This window comes from Protomyctophum parallelum, assembly GCF_964188405.1.
Source record: "Protomyctophum parallelum genome assembly, chromosome: 5".
NCBI classification, from domain to species: domain Eukaryota; kingdom Metazoa; phylum Chordata; class Actinopteri; order Myctophiformes; family Myctophidae; genus Protomyctophum; species Protomyctophum parallelum.
In genome coordinates this window covers 29,537,344-29,557,687 of record NC_139702.1, presented here as the reverse complement: position 1 = coordinate 29,557,687, position 20,344 = coordinate 29,537,344, and the positions used below count along the sequence as shown (strand labels likewise).

General features: G+C 41.7%; 2 protein-coding genes across 2 annotated transcripts; one reads left to right on the top strand and one right to left on the bottom strand.

Moving 5' to 3' along the window:
- Positions 1-299: 299 nt before the first annotated feature.
- wdr83 (WD repeat domain containing 83) lies at positions 300-10,217 on the bottom strand. Its single transcript, XM_083765209.1, has 10 exons — positions 9,966-10,217; positions 9,366-9,496; positions 4,629-4,749; positions 3,736-3,841; positions 3,498-3,546; positions 3,240-3,366; positions 2,477-2,544; positions 1,836-1,944; positions 1,087-1,201; positions 300-570 (listed from the first exon to the last, which is right to left on the bottom strand). The coding sequence occupies exons 2-10, from the start codon at positions 9,466-9,468 to the stop codon at positions 409-411; spliced, it is 960 nt and encodes a 319-aa protein (XP_083621335.1). The 5' UTR covers positions 9,469-9,496; positions 9,966-10,217; the 3' UTR covers positions 300-408.
- A 128-nt stretch (positions 10,218-10,345) lies between these two features.
- Positions 10,346-20,105, top strand: wdr83os (WD repeat domain 83 opposite strand). The gene is made up of 4 exons (XM_083765183.1): positions 10,346-10,523; positions 11,800-11,905; positions 13,736-13,833; positions 19,818-20,105. The coding sequence occupies exons 1-4, from the start codon at positions 10,474-10,476 to the stop codon at positions 19,882-19,884; spliced, it is 321 nt and encodes a 106-aa protein (XP_083621309.1). The 5' UTR covers positions 10,346-10,473; the 3' UTR covers positions 19,885-20,105.
- Positions 20,106-20,344: the final 239 nt, after the last annotated feature.

The window sequence follows — 20,344 nt, the reverse complement described above, 5'->3', positions numbered from 1 at the left end:
GAGACGATAAACGATCGAATGTGGCTACAAAAGGTTTATTCACAGATATGTACAAAAAAGAGAAAGAAAAGGAAAAACACTTTTTTGTGTTTTTTTGCCACATAATTGGCCAAACACCCAGCTATGACATCCAACCATGTATAGGTGAACCCATTTTGGGCGGGAACCCATTTTGGTGTTAGCATCATGTCGTGCTTTAGCTATTGAAAAATAGCAGATCTACAAGCTCATAGCGCGCCACCGAGTGGCGCGCTACGAGCTTGTAGGTCTGCTATTTTTGAAAAATCGAAGAGCGACTGACATAGAAGACACCTTTAGAATCTGATCTCAGGTCAGAATGAAAATGTCAGGATGTAGAAGACATTTTTTTGAATCTGATCTCAGGTCAGAATGGGTTTAACTGCTTATCTATATCGTCACCACGTCCTCTTCTTCGTCGGCCTCCTCGGGCTCCGCGGCCCACACCTGGACACGCCCCTCCATGGCTGTCAGGAGGCGGGTCTCTGAGGGATGGAAGGACAGTGACTGGACGGCAGCCTTCCCCACCGGCAGCTTCAGCGTCAAAGAGCCCTGAGAGAGGAAGGGGGGGAATGTTGAAACTGTCGGTCACCATTTTGGTTTCTTCACTAGTGCACACAAAACAAGAAAGGCTTGTGGGTAGTTTGCGGTTAGTATTACTTTCAGCGAATCGATCGCTCATTCGATCCTCTGATACACTCACATCGTGCCCAGACACACAAGCAGTGGCCACTTTGTAAAGCATGTGAATTATCTTTTCACTAGAGATGCCTGATTTATACTTGTGCAGCGCCGGTGTACAGAATTGGCATATCTACAAGCAACCCTCACCCAATATAACTCAGGCTTTTGGTGTTAGCTTTATGTTATGCTTTAGCTATTGAAAAATAGCAGATCTACAAGCTCATAGCACGCCACCGAGTGGCGCGCTACGAGCTTGTAGGTCTGCTATTTTTTTTAAATCGAAGAGCGACTGACATAGAAACATAGCTTTTTCAGAAAAGTGTCAGGATGTAGAAGACATTTTTAGAATCTGATCTCAGGTCAGTATGGGTTAAGGACTCTTACCTCCACCAGGTCCCAGCAGTATACGTGGCCATCCTCAGAACAGCTGAGAACGTGGGTGTCTTTGCTGGAGAGGCAGCAGTCCAGCTTGTAGCCTTTCATCTTGTGTCCTGTGTACCTGGGCACACCACATCAATATGGAGTCACAGTGTTCATAACTGTAACTTTTGAACATGGTCTGGTGGTACTAAGTCAGTATAAACGAGATCATTGATTCTCAACCTTTTTTTCTTATTATTTCACAGACCCCCCAATGTGATACAAATGATTAAACCACAGCCCCCCCCCCCCGTTTCATATGATTACTAGTATCTCTAGGTCGTAGTTTGTGTATGTCATTATATGTTCTTTCTTTTCGTGAAACTGCTATTTGTCCCTTTTGTAAGTGCAAAGAATTATCTATTCTCAATGACTTAGCATTTGGCATGGAATCAAATATCTGTTTTCCAAACAGTGAAAATACTAAAACAGGAACATATCTACTGTATTTTTTTATTTTATAGAAAATCTACTTCCTGGGAGAGTTAAAATGAGTAGCAGTGTGCGTTCAGTCCATGGGTGCGACAAACTAGTCATGACCAGCTGCATTGTTGCAGAGTCACCCTTCAAGTGGCGCTCAAAATTGATCCCAATGTCATGCATTTATGTGGTTCACAATGTCATGCATTTATGTGGTTCAATGTTATGCATTTATGTGGTTCCGTCGCTGGTTAATCTGAAGTTAGAGACACAATCTGGTGGAAATGACTCACTCTCCCAGCATCTCCCCGGTGTTCTTGTCCAGTAGCCTGACGGCAGAGTCCAGACTGGAGGTCAGGGTGCACTGGCCATCCTGACTGAAACACACGCATGTGATGGGGCCTTGAAGAAGAAAAAAGGAATACAAAATATTAAAAAAAGAGAAAATTATTTGGTTGTGTTTTGTCTATGTCGATGTCTTATATACTAAAGAAAATTAATAAAGTACAAATCATTTTTAAAAAAAGAGAGAAAAAGTACACACACACACACACGGGTCATTAACCCATTCTGAACGGGAACCCATTTTGGTGTTAGCATCATGTTATGCTTTAGCTATTTTTGAAAAATCGAAGAACGACTGACATTTTTAGAATCTGATCTCAGGTCAGAATGAGTTAATCAGACCAGCGTGTGTCCAGTGGAAACCTCGTATGAATCTGATCTCAGGTCAGAATGGGCTTAGAAGCTCATGCTGCAGAAGAACACACCACCTTTGCAAACAGAGCCCGACCCACAGATGAATATCATAATTGGTGAGTCGGAGACATCAGACATCACACCTGGAGTATATTTAAATGTACAATGTTATGTCATTGAATCTACTTTATGAACGTTCTTGTGGTGATGGGGGGGGGGGGGGGGAGTTACTGACTGTTGATGAAGTCTACATGTAGTTGTCCCATTCTCAGGTCATAGCGTCGCAGTCTACCGTCCACTGACCTGAACAACAAAAGAAAGGGAAAAGAAGAAGAAAGAAAAGAAAAGAAAATCAAACAGTAATCCGTGTTTAAAGAGAACAATTTTCAGATGGTGATCTGTGGCCAAATATACATCATTCTGGGGGTCCTTGACATGAAAAGGTTTGAACACCTCCGTTATAGAAACATTCGTTTTTTCAATAGAAGACATTTCGTAGAATCGGCCTCAGGTCTTAAAGGACCACTTCACCCCTTTTCAACCCATCTTCATAAAATAGGTCCTCACTAATAATCATGTTAAAATGGCACAATTATTTTCTACTCAGTCATAGGAGGGCTGTGGGCAGTTTAGAAACCGTCCTCCAGTGACATCATCATTAGACAGATTTCTTTTTAAACAACAGATTTTGTTTACAAAAATGTTTAGGTTTTCATTATCGTGAGAACGATGGCTTCCATTTTCGCATTGCAACTTTTCAGGACTAGAAAGCCTGCTGTTTCTATTAGCTTGTATTCCCCATCGATGATGTCACTGGAGGACGGTTTCTGAACTGCCCACAGCCCTCCTATGAGACACAGAGCGAGTAGAGAAAAACTGCGCAGTTTTTTCATGATTATTAGTGAGGACCTATTACATGAAGATAGGTTGATGAAAAGGTTAATGAAAAGTGGTGAAGTGGTCCTTTAATGGTATAATAAGCATGTGTTGGCACTGACCCGGTAAGGAGCTCGTGTTGGACCACCTTCAGACTGCTGATGCCGTCCGAAGCCTCGTCTAGAATCTGAATCGGCTCGAACCGTCGCGACCTGGTGTCCCAGCACCGCACTGTCCCGTCTATGGACCCTGCACGAGAAACAGATCTGTCATTTTTTATTTGACTGGGGGAACAGAATCAGCTTCATGGCAAAAGGTACAATTTACAGTATGTGCAATATTACTGTGTCTGTATAATCAGATGGTCAGCAGAGACTCACCAGATAAAATGACAGTTGCCTCTTCATTGAATTGGACACAATTGACTTTCTGTGAAGAAATTAACGTCTGTATCAGAGAAGCCTCCAGGTAATTTATTTTACTCTCTGCATTTATTTGTACTCTAATTCGCACACACGCACGCACGCACTGACGTAATTCACCAGCATGCTTATAAACCTTTGGGGAAATGTACTAAATATGTTTCTTTCGCAGGAGCCTGCTGATAAAACCGCTCACCCCGGCGTGTCCCCTGAGTTTGCGTGCGACCTGTCCAGTGGCCACGTCCCACAGGATCACTGTCTTGTCCGAGCTACAGGAGCACAGTTGACTGTTGTCAAAGGAACTGTGGGAGAAACAATACAGACCCCGCAAATCTTTGAATATATATTTCAGAGCGAACATTTTTAACTAAAATATTGGCTTCTGGGGGGGGGGGGGGGTCCCTGGTGGCTGGAACTACATATTTTGAGATGGGGGTCCGTGGCCCAATAGAGAAAATTCTGGGGGTCCTTGACATGAAAAAGGTTGAGCACCACTGACATAGAAACATGGGTTTCTGGGATTTAGAAGCCTTTTTTTATCGACCTCAGTCCAAAATGGGTTAACCAGGTAAAATTAAAAGGTTGTCAATGTTGGACAATGATTACATTTGCATTAACTTCTAATGTGCATTGGTGATCTCTGCCTAACGAACGATACACCCGTGACATCTAAATTAAATGTACTGTCTGTGTAGGGGCTAAAACTCCAAATAAGTGGGGAGTAGGTAGAAATACAGGTATTTTTAATGTTTTTAAAGTTTTTTTTAATACGATTGAAGTTGAATACCAACTTGTGAGCATAATACATGGAGAGATACAAATAATATTTGCATATGATATATTCTTTTATCCATGTGGCACATTTTGCACTGGACCCTTAATAAGCCATCTGGATTCTTCACTTCGTATTCCGTATTATGTACAAGCTCAAAACACGTCGATTTGGGGCTGCGTTTCAAGCTTGTGCATCTGCTACTTTTGACGCTTTTGTGTGATCAAGTGCACAAATATACAAATAGAAAACACATAAAGTTAAAATATGGAGATAAGCAGTTTCTGCCCAGCAGCAACGACATGAAAGACCCATACCCATCTGCGTCTAGGACGTCGTATCCATGGCCGCTGTAAGTCTTCAGCAAGGTGCCTCTGGTGCCGCTCCACAGCTTCAGAGACTTGTCACTGCCACAGGACAGCACGTAGTTACCGTCGGCTGACAGGGGAGGAGAGAGAGAGGGACGGACGGAAAACATTGTTCTGAGTTCGATGCAGCAATAATATACGCTTTATGTATGCGACAGTATGTATGCTTAACCCATTTAGGCCTGACCTCAAATTAAAAAATAAATCTTCTAAATCCTCCAGTTTTCTGAAATAAATATTTTCACGATTTAAAATAAAATAGCAGACCTACAAGTATGCTTAAACGAGAGACAGCGAAATGCCTTCACGACGGACGACGTACGTCGCGACGTATATTTTTCCGTCGCAACGTATATTCGAGTACGTCCTGGCGTAAATATCAATTCGTCCCGGCAGAACGGACTCGTCGCGGCTATATCTACCCGTTTGCGACGTAATATGTTGGCTATTATTTTCCGTCGCGCCAGAACGGGACTCGTCGCAGCTATATCTACCCGTTGTGGCGTGAGCTGGACTCGTCGCGGCAGAACGTGACTCGTCGCGACTATATCTACCCGTTTGCGACGTGCGCCTCGCCGGTCCGGTCTCCAGGCGAGCCTGCGTCCTTCATATATATTTTTTTCTGCTCTCGTTGGACTTAACTTTAAAAGTCCAATGGAACACCTCTTTGTAACGGGTCGCTGTAGTATAGTGGTCTAATTCCTCGCCTCTCTATTCTTTTTTGCTGAGGACGCTGGTTCAATTCCCGCTCGCGGCAAACCAAAATTATTATATTTTAGACAGACAGACAGACAGACAGACAGACAGACAGACAGACTGCCTGTCTGCCTGCCTGTCTGCCTGCCTAATGTATTGTAAATAATGTATTCATTCCATACGGCTATTTTTTTTTAATATAAAAACTTTTGTCTTTCGCGCGATTCGAACCAGCGTCGTCAGCACCAAAACATTGAGAGGCGAGTGATTAAACCGCTGGACTACAGCGGCCATACGTTAGAAAGAAGTGTTTCATTGGACTTATAAAGACAATAGCACCCAGCTGCAGTCTCGCAAGGGGAGGGACCGGAAGTGCTTTTATTTCCGGCTTCCACGTGCACAAGCGCACATACACGCACGCGAAATATAATGCAATATGTAATAATCAGCTCATACATTATAAAGACATTATTGCATTATGAAGTTTTATTACAGTATGAGTCGCCTATGTGGAGGTTCTTAATGTAACACATTATTACATTATAGAAAAATCTATTAAGTTATGTGCTCGTCTTTTAATTACATTATGAGCTGATTATTACATTATGAGGTCAGATGTAGAGTTGCTGGCCGCCTCAGCTCCATATATGGAGATCTAGGTGATGATCCAGTCTTTTCAATGTATGGCTATCCAGGGTTTGATGAGGTCAGTGTCGGGATCTTATATCATATGGAAACGGCCATATATGGCGGTGTGACGTGTCATGAGGCGTGACCATATATGGAGGCATGACACGAGGCGTGACATGACACACTTACTGACTGACTGACGGGAAATGCAGGTTTTCATAGTAAATTAAATGCATATGGTCGTGTGTCTGTGATCTATGGTCTGGACATGGTGTGTGTGGGACAGGGGTACGGGGTTATAGCAACTTATTACATTACTTAAATGCCTTGATATCATTATGTTATAATCGACCATATAGGCCTAGCCTATTATTGCATATCATTTTATTATTGTTAGATTTGCATTTCTTCAAATATGCACACTTATACCACCAACTAATAAGCTTTCAATTAAAATATTACCTACAACAAACTACTTCAAACTTTTCCAAACCGACCACGTAATTATGTTTAAGCACAGATGGTACTATATACACCCGGCATTTAAGCGCGCACCAGCAAGTGCGTGTCGTGCACGCGCATTATATTTCGCGTGCGTGTATGTGCGCTTGTGCACGTGGAAGCCGGAAATAAAAGCACTTCCGGTCCCTCCCCTTGCGAGACTGCAGCTGGGTGCTATTGTCTTTATAAGTCCAATGAAACACTTCTTTGTAACGTATGGCCGCTGTAGTCCAGCGGTTTAATCACTCGCCTCTCAATGTTTTGGTGCTGACGACGCTGGTTCGAATCGCGCGAAAGACAAAAGTTTTTATATTTAAAAAAAATAGCCGTATGGAATGAATACATTATTTACAATACATTAGGCAGGCAGACAGGCAGTCTGTCTGTCTGTCTGTCTGTCTGTCTAAAATATAATAATTTTGGTTTGCCGCGAGCGGGAATTGAACCAGCGTCCTCAGCAAAAAAGAATAGAGAGGCGAGGAATTAGACCACTATACTACAGCGACCCGTTACAAAGAGGTGTTCCATTGGACTTTTAAAGTTAAGTCCAACGAGAGCAGAAAAAAAAATATATGAAGGACGCAGGCTCGCCTGGAGACCGGACCGGCGAGGCGCACGTCGCAAACGGGTAGATATAGTCGCGACGAGTCACGTTCTGCCGCGACGAGTCCAGCTCACGCCACAACGGGTAGATATAGCTGCGACGAGTCCCGTTCTGGCGCGACGGAAAATAATAGCCAACATATTACGTCGCAAACGGGTAGATATAGCCGCGACGAGTCCGTTCTGCCGGGACGAATTGATATTTACGCCAGGACGTACTCGAATATACGTTGCGACGGAAAAATATACGTCGCGACGTACGTCGTCCGTCGTGAAGGCATTTCGCTCCACCTGGCTTAAACACTCTACTTCCATGCTCACAGCTACCTACTACATTGCCAGGGCACCCGCTCGGTGACTCTTATTGCTATGGGTATATGCCAACCAACACACACATCTTCATACATGTCACGTATAGCCTCCCCACTTCACTTTTGTACTTTCCCCACGTTTGACATGGCAGAACAGCGTACTAGCCATGAATGTTTGTTCAGTACATTTAATTCTGTGGATCACTATATCTTGACTATCCGAGTTTGTTCAATGACTACATTAGCTTGCCACGGGCAGCGTTAAACAAAGGTCTACTCTAAATCCTCGTCAACAGCACTACAGGGAAGTAGGAAGGAAGTAGTCATAGCACGTCATAGTACATATGTATAGCATAGTATAGTATATATGTATAGTTTATATGTATAGTTTCATTATATAGATATTCCACTGTTACGTTCTTAGCTTATGCATGTTTCATGATAAATGCTTTTTATGTGATGTATTCCCATGCTTTTTTGTTCTTGCTTAATGTAAGTCGCTCTGGATTAAGAGCGTCTGCTAAATGCCTAAATTGTAAATTGAAGGAAGGAATGAAGTGTAAAGGACAAAGCCACAATATCCAAATAACAAATATTTCTATGTCCGTAGAAGATTCTGATGATTGAAATCTCAAAATGAATGTCTAGCCCCTTTCGGTACCGTTAAGTATTTTTAATCATTTTCTTTTAAGTTTTGGCTTCTCCAAAATTCTCTTCCTCACTTCCCATGTCCCGCCTTCCCACGACAAAACATCCTGCATGTACGCGGTCGGCCAATCAGAGGCAGTAACTAGGACGTGCAGCTAGCCAGTCGCCGCTCGGGAGGCGGTACAATGGGAAGTCAACAAGGAAGTCAAGGAAGTGAGGAAGAGAGAATTTCGAAGAAGCCAAAACTCTGCGGTTAATGCGATTTCGCCAACGTTTCCATTGTCTCCTATAGCCATGTAATGCATCTTTGAAACATCTCACCAACACTCAAGCGGCGCGCCGCTCTCCGTGAACGGAGGGTATGTACATCTGCATCCCATGGAGGGCTCAATAACCGATCAGGGACCCTAGGGATAGTTTAGTTTAGTTTATTCGCACGATAAAAAGACGTCCAAACCTCAGAAAAGCTAACCGCGGGTCCTGAAAGGGGCTAATGAATGTCCTACTGCCCTAAGAGTCATGCCACATAGATTGGCTATTTAGTATTTATTGCAGCTTTTTAACATTTTCGGAAGTGAAAGTGGTTACGTCTCTCTGTCTGAGGGTTTTATAAACATTGCACCAATGCAACGTATTAAAAGAGCTTGTTACTAAATAATAATAATTACATTGGATCCATTGGAACACAGGTTCCCGTTTTCCCCATTTCCCGAAATGTAGTGGTTTTGGACCTACAAGCTATGTCGTAATAACAACAACATGTCGGGTTTATCAAGATAACAGCGACGATATGTTGAATGCAATGAGGACAACTACTACATGCCATTGATTAACTCCATAGTATACATGTTTTTTTATTAAATGATCACCACCACCAGTGATGTTGTGTCGTGTGTCTTCTTTGTGTAAAGAAGAAGAAGAAAAGCCCGCACTCCGCACACAGCTCAGCTCCACAGTGTTTTAATTTATTTGAACACCTGCATTCACAAATATAAAACGTTTCTGTCTCCATCAGGTGACAAGATGACATTTGATGTTTGTAAACGCCGGCGTTTTAAAATAAATTAAACACTGTGGCGTTTAGCTGTGTGCAGACTTCTCTCTTTTTACACCGTATCTACCTATTGTCCAGCACCAGCGAGGGACTGGATGTGTGCTATACCCCACCTGTTTTAAACTTCTTTTTAAGACATATCATGCACCATTTGTATCCCCCTGGCTCCTGTAACGCTTCAATTTGCTTCTGGGGGTCAATAAATACATCTAAAATCCCATGTAAAAGCACAGTAGTTCTTACCATTGAAGCGCACAGCCCGTACAGCTCCTTGCAGACAGTCTATGGTTCTGATCAGATGTCGAGGAAGCTGAGGAGCCTGGAGTTTAGGCTGGGGGAAAGTCATAGTCCAATCTCTGTGTACGAGTTACTGTCTGTGGAAATATACACGTTATGTAAGCCAGGTCTTCTCAAACCTTTTAAAGACCCCCCCCCCCTAATTGATATGAAGTTTTGGTGCGGTCCCCCCATCTGAAAAGGTTTTGTGCTAGGAGGGAACCCTATAGTAGAGATTTGAGTTAAAGAAATTCAAAGTTATTCAAGATTTTCTAAACATATATATTTTTTAAATAGCAGACGTACACGCTCTCAGAGTGGCATGAACTGGCGTGCTTTGAGCTTGCCTTGTAGATCTACTATTTTTGAATAGCTAACATAATAAATGGATAAAGTGGTTAAGACGATTGTGATGCTTTTAACTACTTTTGCTGGGGAGTGGGGACCCCCTGGAATGACCCTCTCAAGGATGGGTGGGGTCTTCTTTTTCTTACTGAAAGGAGATATTTTCTACTTTCTACTCGAAGGAAGTATAGGAACAAACTGATCGAAAGTGGGTTTTCTTACCAACTTTTATTTGCAGTAGCCAAACTGGCCAATCTGTGAAGGCTGTAGAAGAGCTGTGCCTGTCGTTTATGACTTATGAGTGAGCCATGTTTTTTCTTTTCTTTTTTCAGCCTTGTTTCTCAGAAGCTGAAAACATCATTTCTCCGGCTTTGTATAAAGCAACAGAATCAGCATAGATGTATTATGAATATGATAAAGAATAAGACAGTGTTGTTGTGGTTGTAGCTACAGATGCATGCGTCCGGCATTACACGCGATGCATGCTGGGGTCAAAATATAAATTTCAGAATAAAAGTTCAAGACGCTCTCTATTCCACAATCGCCATTAAACGGCCTATACACTAAACTTTTATTTTGAAACGAAAACCGGAAAAGAGCACCCCTCCGAAGAACGAGTTGTCAGACAGAGAGAGGGTCGGTCAGCTGTGTCTTAAAAAAATCATTCTGGCATTTAAACGTTTTAAAACAGTTTACAACAAGCAAGCGGACATTACGAATTAATCTTAACATGTCTTCAAACAATATGGCGGACCCAAGAAGATCGAATAAGATTTTGCGGTGAGTGTCTTATTGAGGCAGCATTTAAAATGAAAGTTTCCCTTCCATCGAGCTGGCTAGTTACTTTAGCTAGGCAGCTAAGCTAACTTCAGATTATTGCTACCCTTCATTCATTGTTGAGCTCAGTGTCACACTGTCACTGCGTGGGCTAATGCGATTACCGTTTAGCTACGTGGGGTCTTTTATTGTCAAGGATGGTTGATAATTGCCTGCCATTTTGGTCTCAACATTACATTACATTATTAATATTGAAAAATAGTCTTAAGTAAAGTATACTTCTTGTTTTTATGCATCCAAATGTCTGGGTGTCTGGATGGCTTTTGTAGAAATATGTAGCAAAATGTAGAAATTGTGTAAGCATGTTCTAACGATTTATTTGCTTAAAAACATTTAGCCAATTTTACATCGAGGTGCCCACTCTTCCATGGTATCACCTGTTACGTTGTTATTACACTCATATACATGCCATAATAATTGTACATATTTATCTGTATTTTAAGCACATTTGCTCAATTTGTATAGCTTTGTGCTTGATGACACTGACACGCTAACAAGTACAGTAAAATCTAAATAGTTAGTTACACAATTCTGCTTCTATACTAAGATATTGTTAAAGCAGGGGTTCTCAAACTGGGGTCCAGGGACCCTCTTGTTCCTCGAGGGCGGTCCAAATGGACCCTACTACAGGTCTGTAACTAGATTGTACAAATGGAACCAAATGGATGCATAACCATTTGGTTCCATCCCAGAGTTCTGGTGGTCCATGAAATGTAATAGTTTGAGAACCACGCTGTTAAAGAACCAAACATATGCGCAAGTTGCAACATACTTTAAAATATTGCCATTCCCCGGTTGCCTTACCGCCCTACCACCCGTGGCAAAGCGTTCAGGCTTTCAGGTTTTCCGGTGGGCACGTACATTCGGTCTTCATTCAATATTGGCTATTCATGAACAGAACATTAACAATGCTACCTTTTTACAACTAGCAGTACTTCTGTTTTTCCATAGTGACTTTCGCCACCCGACAGTTGGATCGATTTAGAATTTAACATTTATTTGTTCAACCGCAACCGCAACTTTTACCTATCATTTATTTTTCGGGCAAGTGCCTCTGAAACTTCAGTGTCAACGACAACCCCTGGCCTCTTGTTTACTCTAGATACAAAGACGGCACCTTTTTTCCTTTACAGTCTGTCTCCAGAGAGACTATATAAAGACAGTACAGACGACAGAGTCCATATACTAAGTATTCTTGCCATCCCTCTTGTTCCTCCAGGTATAAAGCCCCCAGTACAGAGTCAAACCCCACCCTGGAAGACCCCACACCTGACTACATGAACCTGCTGGGCATGATCTTCAGCATGTGTGGACTGATGCTCAAGGTCAGTGGTTGGTTCCCAAACGTTTTAGCTCAAGACCCAAAAGAGTAATGACATGTCTCCGGGCCTGGGACCCAAACAACTGAAAATAGCGTTGCGGAAGCAATGTGTTGTGTCACACTTCCAGACAGTGCGCCCGGAATTCTTCTAAATAAAGGCGCTATAGAGTGCCCAGCAAATGAGGCAGATTTTACTCTGAAAAGCCTTCCATTTCCCCTGTCTCCCCCCAACCCGAGAGGTATAATGTTCCATTAACTGCCTTGCGCTGTCACATCTGATCTCTCTTTAGAACTTCGAAGCGTTAATATTCCGAACGAGATGCTTGGTTTAAGTCAGAAATGAGGGCAGAACATTGTCGTTCTGATCCAAACCACGGACAGCGACGTATAGATTTAGAGAGAATGGACAGTTTTGTCGGGCCGTAAACAAGGAAGTGAACGGTGGCGCACACGATGCTATGAGCGCTGCACAAGTCGTTGCCTATAGCAACGGCCCAGTCAAAAAATAGATTTCAGCCATCCGGTTTTATATAATTCAAAGGAACTTGTGGAATTTATGGTATTTGTTTTAGTGCTTTTAATTTTAAATTAATTATTTTAGACAAATTGTTTGGATTACCATAATCTTTTGAAATATAAATCATAATAATAAAAGAAGCAAAAAAAGGGGGGGGGGAGGATTTACTCGAGACCCACAAAAATCTGTCCACAAGCCACAATTGGGTCCCAACACAGCATTTGGGAAACAGTGCTCAAGGTGACCTCTGCACACACACACACACACACACACACACACACACACACACACACACACACCTCCCTCCTCCTCCTCGTCCTCCTCCTCTGTGAAGTTCTGCCAATCTCCACGTCCCCTCCCCCATCTCGCCTCTGTGTTGTGTGTGTGTGTGTGTGTGTGTGTGCTGCGTGTGCTGCACTGCTGCCCCCCCAGGGTGGATCAGAGCCCTGCCCACCCGTTCCATTTAGAAGATTAAAGGTGAAATTCGCCTTAGAGATGGTAGGCTGAAGGGCTTCTCTGAAGCCTGTCAGCACTACAGATAAACATGTTTGGTCCTTTGTGACAGAATAGAGATTGTATAATCTGTTTGGAGACAAGGTAATCATTAATTTTGCAGCTATACTCACTTGTCTGGTATGGCTTGAAATCATGGTGCCAATACCAATTATACTACCGGTACTTCAAATATTACATTTATTAAGAATCTGTGTGTAAATAATGTAATGTAACATTTATTTATTTAAAAAACCTAGTGCAATAATACCCATTGGCCATCGTGAGAATCCTCTGTGTAGTATCAGAGAATATTACTACTATCAGTAGTAACATCAGTCTTCTCCGTATTTGGAGATTCCCAGAATGGGTGATCGATCGATTTCATTTTTGAGGAATGTGATGTATGACAAGAGGCGCCCCTCGCATCACACAAGTGTTATTTATTTATTAACAGTTTGCAGAATGAGTACAGTTCAAGGAAAACACAAAAACTGCTAAGAGAATAAAACCAGAAAAAACACTAAGACTTGAATTTTCAATTCACCAGAGCATTTAAAGACATACAAATATACACTTCTATGCAAAAAATAATAATCATATACACGGTTAGAAAAAAAGGGAAAACATGGTCTGCTGTTTACTTGTAAGTCTGCTATTTTTGAAAAATCGTGAAAATATTAATTTCAGAAAACTGGAGGATTTAGAAGATTTTGAGGTCAGGCCTAAATGGGTTAAGAGTTGTATTTATTTATTATTTCTAATCAAGAATGAGATCACACTTGGTACGCTGACGGTGTTCTCTCTACTGTTCTCATGTTGTAGTTGAAGTGGTGTGCGTGGATAGCGGTTTACTGCTCCTTCATCAGTTTTGCCAACTCCAGAAGTTCAGAAGACACCAAACAGATGATGAGCAGTTTCATGTGAGTATGACAGGCATCAGTGTTGTTTTCGTCGACTAAAACTAAGACGAAAAATGTTCGTCGACTACCTTTTTTTTCACAGAAGAAAACTAAATGGAAACTAAATGAAAACTGTGCTATGATGACTAAAACTAAGACTAAATATACTGACAATTTCGTCAACAAATAAAAACTAGACTAAAATGTTAGGAAGGGACTAGTGGACAAGAGATCCAGTATAAGTCATTTTACACTTGGTTTCATGCTGAAAATAGCTGATCTACGGTTGTGAGCTTGTAGATCGGCTATTTTCAGAAAGTGTAAAAACAGTCCTTACGACGGCATCAATGCCCACCAAAATAAGACAAAAAAGACTACATCAACAGTAGATTTAGTCGACTAAAATCTCATGACATTTAGTCGACTAAAACGAGACTCACATTTCAGGTGACTAAAATGTGACTAAAACTAAATGAAAACTATTCAAAAGACTATGACTAAAACTAAAATCAAAATTGCTGCCAAAAACAACACTGTGGCATTAGAGGTATATAAATGCCTATCCTCATAATGATATGATTACGAATATACGATTCTTCAGAACGATTCAGTGCATCATGACGTCTAAGATTTCCCCACGATTCAGCCTAATTCAGCCAATTATTCTTACGACTCCATTTCATAAAAATACAATAGTATTATTGGAACTGTTATTTGAAGTGACGCACCAAGCTTCAACTTTTCAGCACATTTTCCTTAAATTTTATTTTGGCCAAAGAAATAATCAATTATCGTTTCTTTCGTCAATTTAGAAATTGATGCCGTTGAGTTGCCACCTTGCATCTATGCATTTTGCGTGTGAAAAATTCATTGTACATTGTTTATATCCTGCCAACATCTGCCATGTGCACAGAAAGCTATGGGTGGTTTTATAATAGCTTCCTATAAATGTGTCAAATGTGCCCAGAGTTTGGTTTGTCGCCATGACATTAGATGGGACAACTTTAATGTACAAAAGCTTTTAAACTGCGCGACCTGCATGGGAGGTATACTGTATTTGCATTTGCTCATAAAACATTGTACTGTGTGTAGAAGGGCACCTATCCAGGGGAGCAAAGCATGGTCCTCCTGACAGATATGTTCTGAGGAAATGATTCCCCAGTGCATTGGCTAGATGAGGTTGTATTAATGACAGGCCTGAGGGCCGTAGTATTTTAGTAAAAAATGTTTGCCTCAGCAAAATCCAGTCATAGTGAGTACAATCATGTGCCTCCAGGGTCTGCCTCCTGTGCATAATAGTAGGTCTAGATACTGCTTCAAGGTCAGTCAAGACCTTTACTAGTGTGCATTGGAACTGATGTGTTACACTAAAGTGTGCACCTACATACTGTACATAAAGTAATATGCCTGGAACAGATGGTAGAGGAGGTGTCACTGGGGCTGGGAGCAGCACACATCCCATAGCAGATGCTTGGATGTGGTTATGCCTACGACACCTCTTTGAAATAAATGATGAAATGGTTTCCAGAACCACGTACTGTACGTGTGGGACCTGTATGGCTAAAATACAGACTTTGGCGTTTGGCAAATTGTCCTTGTTTTGCTCAGCAGTCTGTGAAATGGAACGCATTATTCCATATCCATGTGCAAGCTGATTCATCATGTATTTCAGGACTTAAGTGCTCAATTTAGATAAATTGAGTTAAAGATACAGCAGGCCTATATATATACCTTGGCCGTCATAAAGCTCATAACTTTAATTTATCATCAAATTGAGCTGAAGCTATGGACAACTTTGCAACGTTGGCGAGGCAATATTGTACTGCACACCAAGGTTATAATAGTTAACTAAAACTAACTAAAAAACGAAAACTAGAATTAAAAAAACATTTTAGTTAACTGAAACTAAATAAAAACTAAAAATAAATTAAAAACGATAACTAAACTGAAACTGTATTGTGTGTTCACAAAACTAACTGAAATTATAGAAAAAATACCCTTAGTTATAGTTTTTATCAATATTTATATGCATTTCGGAAATTCATAATATAAACCTTTTAAATTCATTTGATTAATTTCCTCATTTCTCCAACAAGTTTTACGGCTGTTTTCAGCACCGTACGGCAGCATGTAGCCACACTTTACATTGCTTGTTTACATTCTGCACTGCCTGAAACTGACTGCATGTTACTTGGAAAATCAAACCCGTCTTAAGTGAGTGGTACTGTACTGTACTGTACTGTACTGTACTGTACTGTACTGTACTGTACTGTACTGTACTGTACTGTACTGTACTGTACTGTACTGTACTGTACTGTACTGTACTGTAAGCCCTCCTCCCTGGCCTGTGTGTGTCTGTGTGTTAGGCTGTGCAACAGTGACACTTGGTGGTGAACAAACGCTATTTTCGTGCTCGGACACTGCCAGGAAAAGTTGGAAGTCCCAATATGGGAGAGAGACGCAAGGAAGTGCCTTGTGGAAAAGGATGATAGTAAAATATGCGGAGCACTTCGGAAGGGGCCTATTATATAAGGATCAGGCATTTGCAAAACATTTGCCAAAATGGCAAGTGGTTGGTATTTATTCACCCTTGCCACAACAGCTTGGTTTGGTATGGAACAGTATCTCTCTCATGGGCAAGACAGAACTTGTCATCATTAAAGGCAATCTCAATGCAGTGAGATTCTGAAGCCAGTGGCGATCCCATATCTTCAGAATCTTGGACCTAACGCCATCCTCCAGGATGCCAACGCTCGCCCCGTAGAGCCAGGATCACAGAGTACCTCCAAAATGTAGGAGTGGAAATGATTTGAGTCTAGACCTCAACCCAATTGAACACTTGTGGGATCAGCTTGGGCGTGCTGTATACGAGTGTATGTGCTGTACATGCAACCAACAGAGCCAAGTGTTGTTTTTTCCTTATTACTGTGGGAGAGTGCAATCATCCAATCCACTAAGCAACTCAAAGCAAGGGTTGGTATACCAACCATTTGCAATTTTGGCACATTTTTTGGGGGCGCTACCCACACGCTTAGCTGTGTTGCTCATTCCACGAATGCCCGATTCTTACAATCTATACAGACTATACCTCGTTGTACAGGTGACAACGATCAACGATTAAAATGATATAAAATACAATACCAAATGGTATCATCAAAGTGGAGAAATAAAGGACCAAAGTTACGTTTCTGAACTTTTAGAGTTTATATTTTTAAATGGTATATCTTTTAGGTTTTATTACACAATACTTATTGATCTTTTTTTATCCTATACCTGACAAATAAACCAAAGTACGAAAAAAAAACTAAAACTAAACTATAACTAAACTAAAACTAAACTAAAACTAAGCATTTTCACAAAATAAAAACTAAACTAAAACTAGCAAATCCGCTCTAAAAACTAACTAAAACTAACTGAATTAGAAAAAAACAAGTCAAAACTAACTAAAACTAAACTATAATGAAAAAACCAAAACTATTATAACCTTGCTGCACACTCAAGATCCACAATTTGACAAAGTATGCTGACCTATGAGAGAACCAACTGAGACTACAGTATAAAGACATCAACTGTGTCAATGTGTCTCTTTATTATTATTATTATTTTTTTTTTTACAGTCCTCAGTCGATATATTTTAAACTGGCATGGTAGATTAACGCAGACTTCTATATTATTAACTGAACTGACGTTCTGAATTTCGAACAGTATTTCTGTCTGATGAATTATAGAAGCACAGTAGACGGTCCCAAAGAGACACTGTCTTGCACTATATATTACTTTTGACAAAATGCAAACATTTTCAGGTGAAAGTAGCCTTTTATCAGTGTTCCAGTTCCTATTTTGTCTGCTCATTTTCTTTTTGTCATCGCATACAATTCCACTTGTTTAATCTGTGATTCCTGACTGAGTTCTCCATCCTGATTGGATCAAATTGGTTTCCCGACCTGAAACGTATTAAACATTTTCTGTTTAATAAGAAGCTGGAGAGACATGGGGACTCCTGTTACTGAACAAGCAGCACTCTATAGCAATGACTACTATCACAATATAACACTTATTTTTATATTTTATTTTATTTTTAAATGTTTATCCCACAATTTTTTGTAACCCATTTTTTCACCCAGTGTCAATTATCGAATGCATTCCTGGGCTCTACACCCCCCCCGCCAACCTGGGGAGAGCAACGGACTGACCTCATGCTCCCTTCTATGCATGAGGAGTCCAAGCCGTTTCTTTTCACCTGACAGGGGGGAGTTTCCCTGGTTGGATGTAGCGTGTGGAAAGGAACACGTTATTCCAACCAGTTCCGTTTACCCTCCATCAGGCGCCCCGGCTGGCCAGGGGGAGGCAGTTTAGAGACCAGGATTACTGCATGTTTGTGTATCTACCTTAGGGTACACAGGGACAACATGCAAACCCCACACAGATAGGCCATTCTATTGGGAATATGAAAATAAAAGAAGAAAACACAGTACAGATATTAGCAGGAGGAGGAGGTAGGGGTGTTTGAGGGAACTGCGGCAGTCTGTGTTAACACAGCAGTAGCCTGAGCTAACGCTAACGCTAGACCTTTCTGGCCTAGATGAAAGGTTCGCGGCTCAGATTTGCGCACACCCTGATTGGTTCACCGGTCCCCCCCCCCCCCCCCCCCCCCCCCCCCCCAGTGCAGCACTGTTATTGTGTCGACAATAGAAGCAAGAAACCACTGGTTGCTGGAGTATAACATTCTAACGGACTGTCAAAGTTATTTCCACAGAGTCGGCACACGTTGTTTTTTTTCTTAGATGGTGTGGTGGGTTCATTCTCCTCATTTTCCTCGCTAAGCCTCGTTTGAAGTTCCACCGGTAATGATTTCCTCACGGTGTTATTTTGAGGGGTGCACACCGCTCAGAGCCCTGACGTCACGTCATTTGGAGCGACGCCTACGCGAAAGGGTTGACTCCCACTTTTAGGCCAGTGTTTTCAAAAATAGCAGACCTACAAGCTCGTAGCGCGCCACTCGGTGGCACGCTATGAGCTTGTAGGTCTGCTATTTTTTAAAATTTGTGAAAATGCGCCACAAATCTTTGAAAATTCAACATATATTCTTTCAAAAGACTTTTTCTTTTTTTTCGACGTCAGATTTAGGACTGAGGCAGATTCTATAAACGACTTCTAAATAAAGTGTTTCTGAAAAACGTATATATATAACTAGAAAAAGTGCCCTTCTGGGCACAGGTCTCCACCAGGATAGGAATGTAGGACATTGCAGCTTGCCTTCATCTGGTGGTTGGATAAAAGGGCAACAAAAGTAAATTATCCACAGATCCGTGCAGTTAGAGGTAAAAACACTTTTCGGCCAGTTATAGCGCCACCTTGAGGCTGAGTTGAAATTGTTCATGTGGCATTTCGTCCTCAGCCTAGTGGGAATGTGCGTGCACAATTTCACGGAAATCACGCGATGTGTTCATGATTTGCAGCATTTTGTTTGAAACTGAGCACTCCTGTGAACTTTGGAAGCCAATCTTAACCAATCAGGATGGAGTCTGAGAAATCTGAAAGACCGGTTTCGTTGAATGGCTCTAGAGAGACTGTGTACCAATTTGCGCGATGTTTGGACAAAATCTGTAGGTGTACTGTGCAGAAACTTGTTTTGCACAAAGCGGCCTCCTGGTGGCGCTATAACAGGCCGTTCTGGAAAGTTTGGGGCAGAGGTTCATCGTTGGCATCCAGGGAGTGTGTGTGCAAAATTTGGCATCGACCGGGTTAACGGTGGCCGAGATTAGCTGCTCACGGACACACGGACGGACGGACGGACGGACGGACGGACGGACGGAGTGCAAAACATACTCTCCCCCCATGCCTTCGGCCTGGTGGAGACAATAAATATTTTTAAAAAAAATGACAAATGTTATGCTGCTATCTACTCTACATAGCGACAAGAATCCCAAAAGGGGGTTAACAACAACTTGGCTCATTTTAATATTGTCTTTGCCTCTTTTTCTGTGTCTCCTAATGTCTTGCAGGCTGTCCATCTCAGCAGTTGTAATGTCATATCTCCAGAACCCACAGCCAATGTCACCGCCCTGGTAACCATGGACCGCACAGGTGGGGGGGGGGGTCATTGTTGATGACGAAGAGAAATGGACAGAGGACATTAACCAGAAAGAAGAGATATTGTGGTCTTCCCACTACTTTCTTATTTTCATCTCTTTAAAAACACAAACCTTTTTTTTCTTTTTCTTGAGGCTGTTTTACTCGTTAGTTTTTCCACTACAGGTTGTCAAAAATAAATATGAATTGTTTTAAAATTAGATGGCTTTTGTTTATGTTGAGCTAATCAAAGATGTTAATAGAGCCTGTGTGTGTGTGTGTGTGTGTGTGTGTGTGTGTGTGTGTGTGTGTGTGTGTGTGTGTGTGTGTGTGTGTGTGTGTGTGTGTGTGTGTGTGTGTGTGTGTGTGTGTGTGTGTGTGTGTGTGTGTGTGTGTGTGTGTGTGTGTGTGTGTGTGTGTGTGTGTGTGTGTGTGTGTGTGTGTGTGTGTGTGTGTGTGT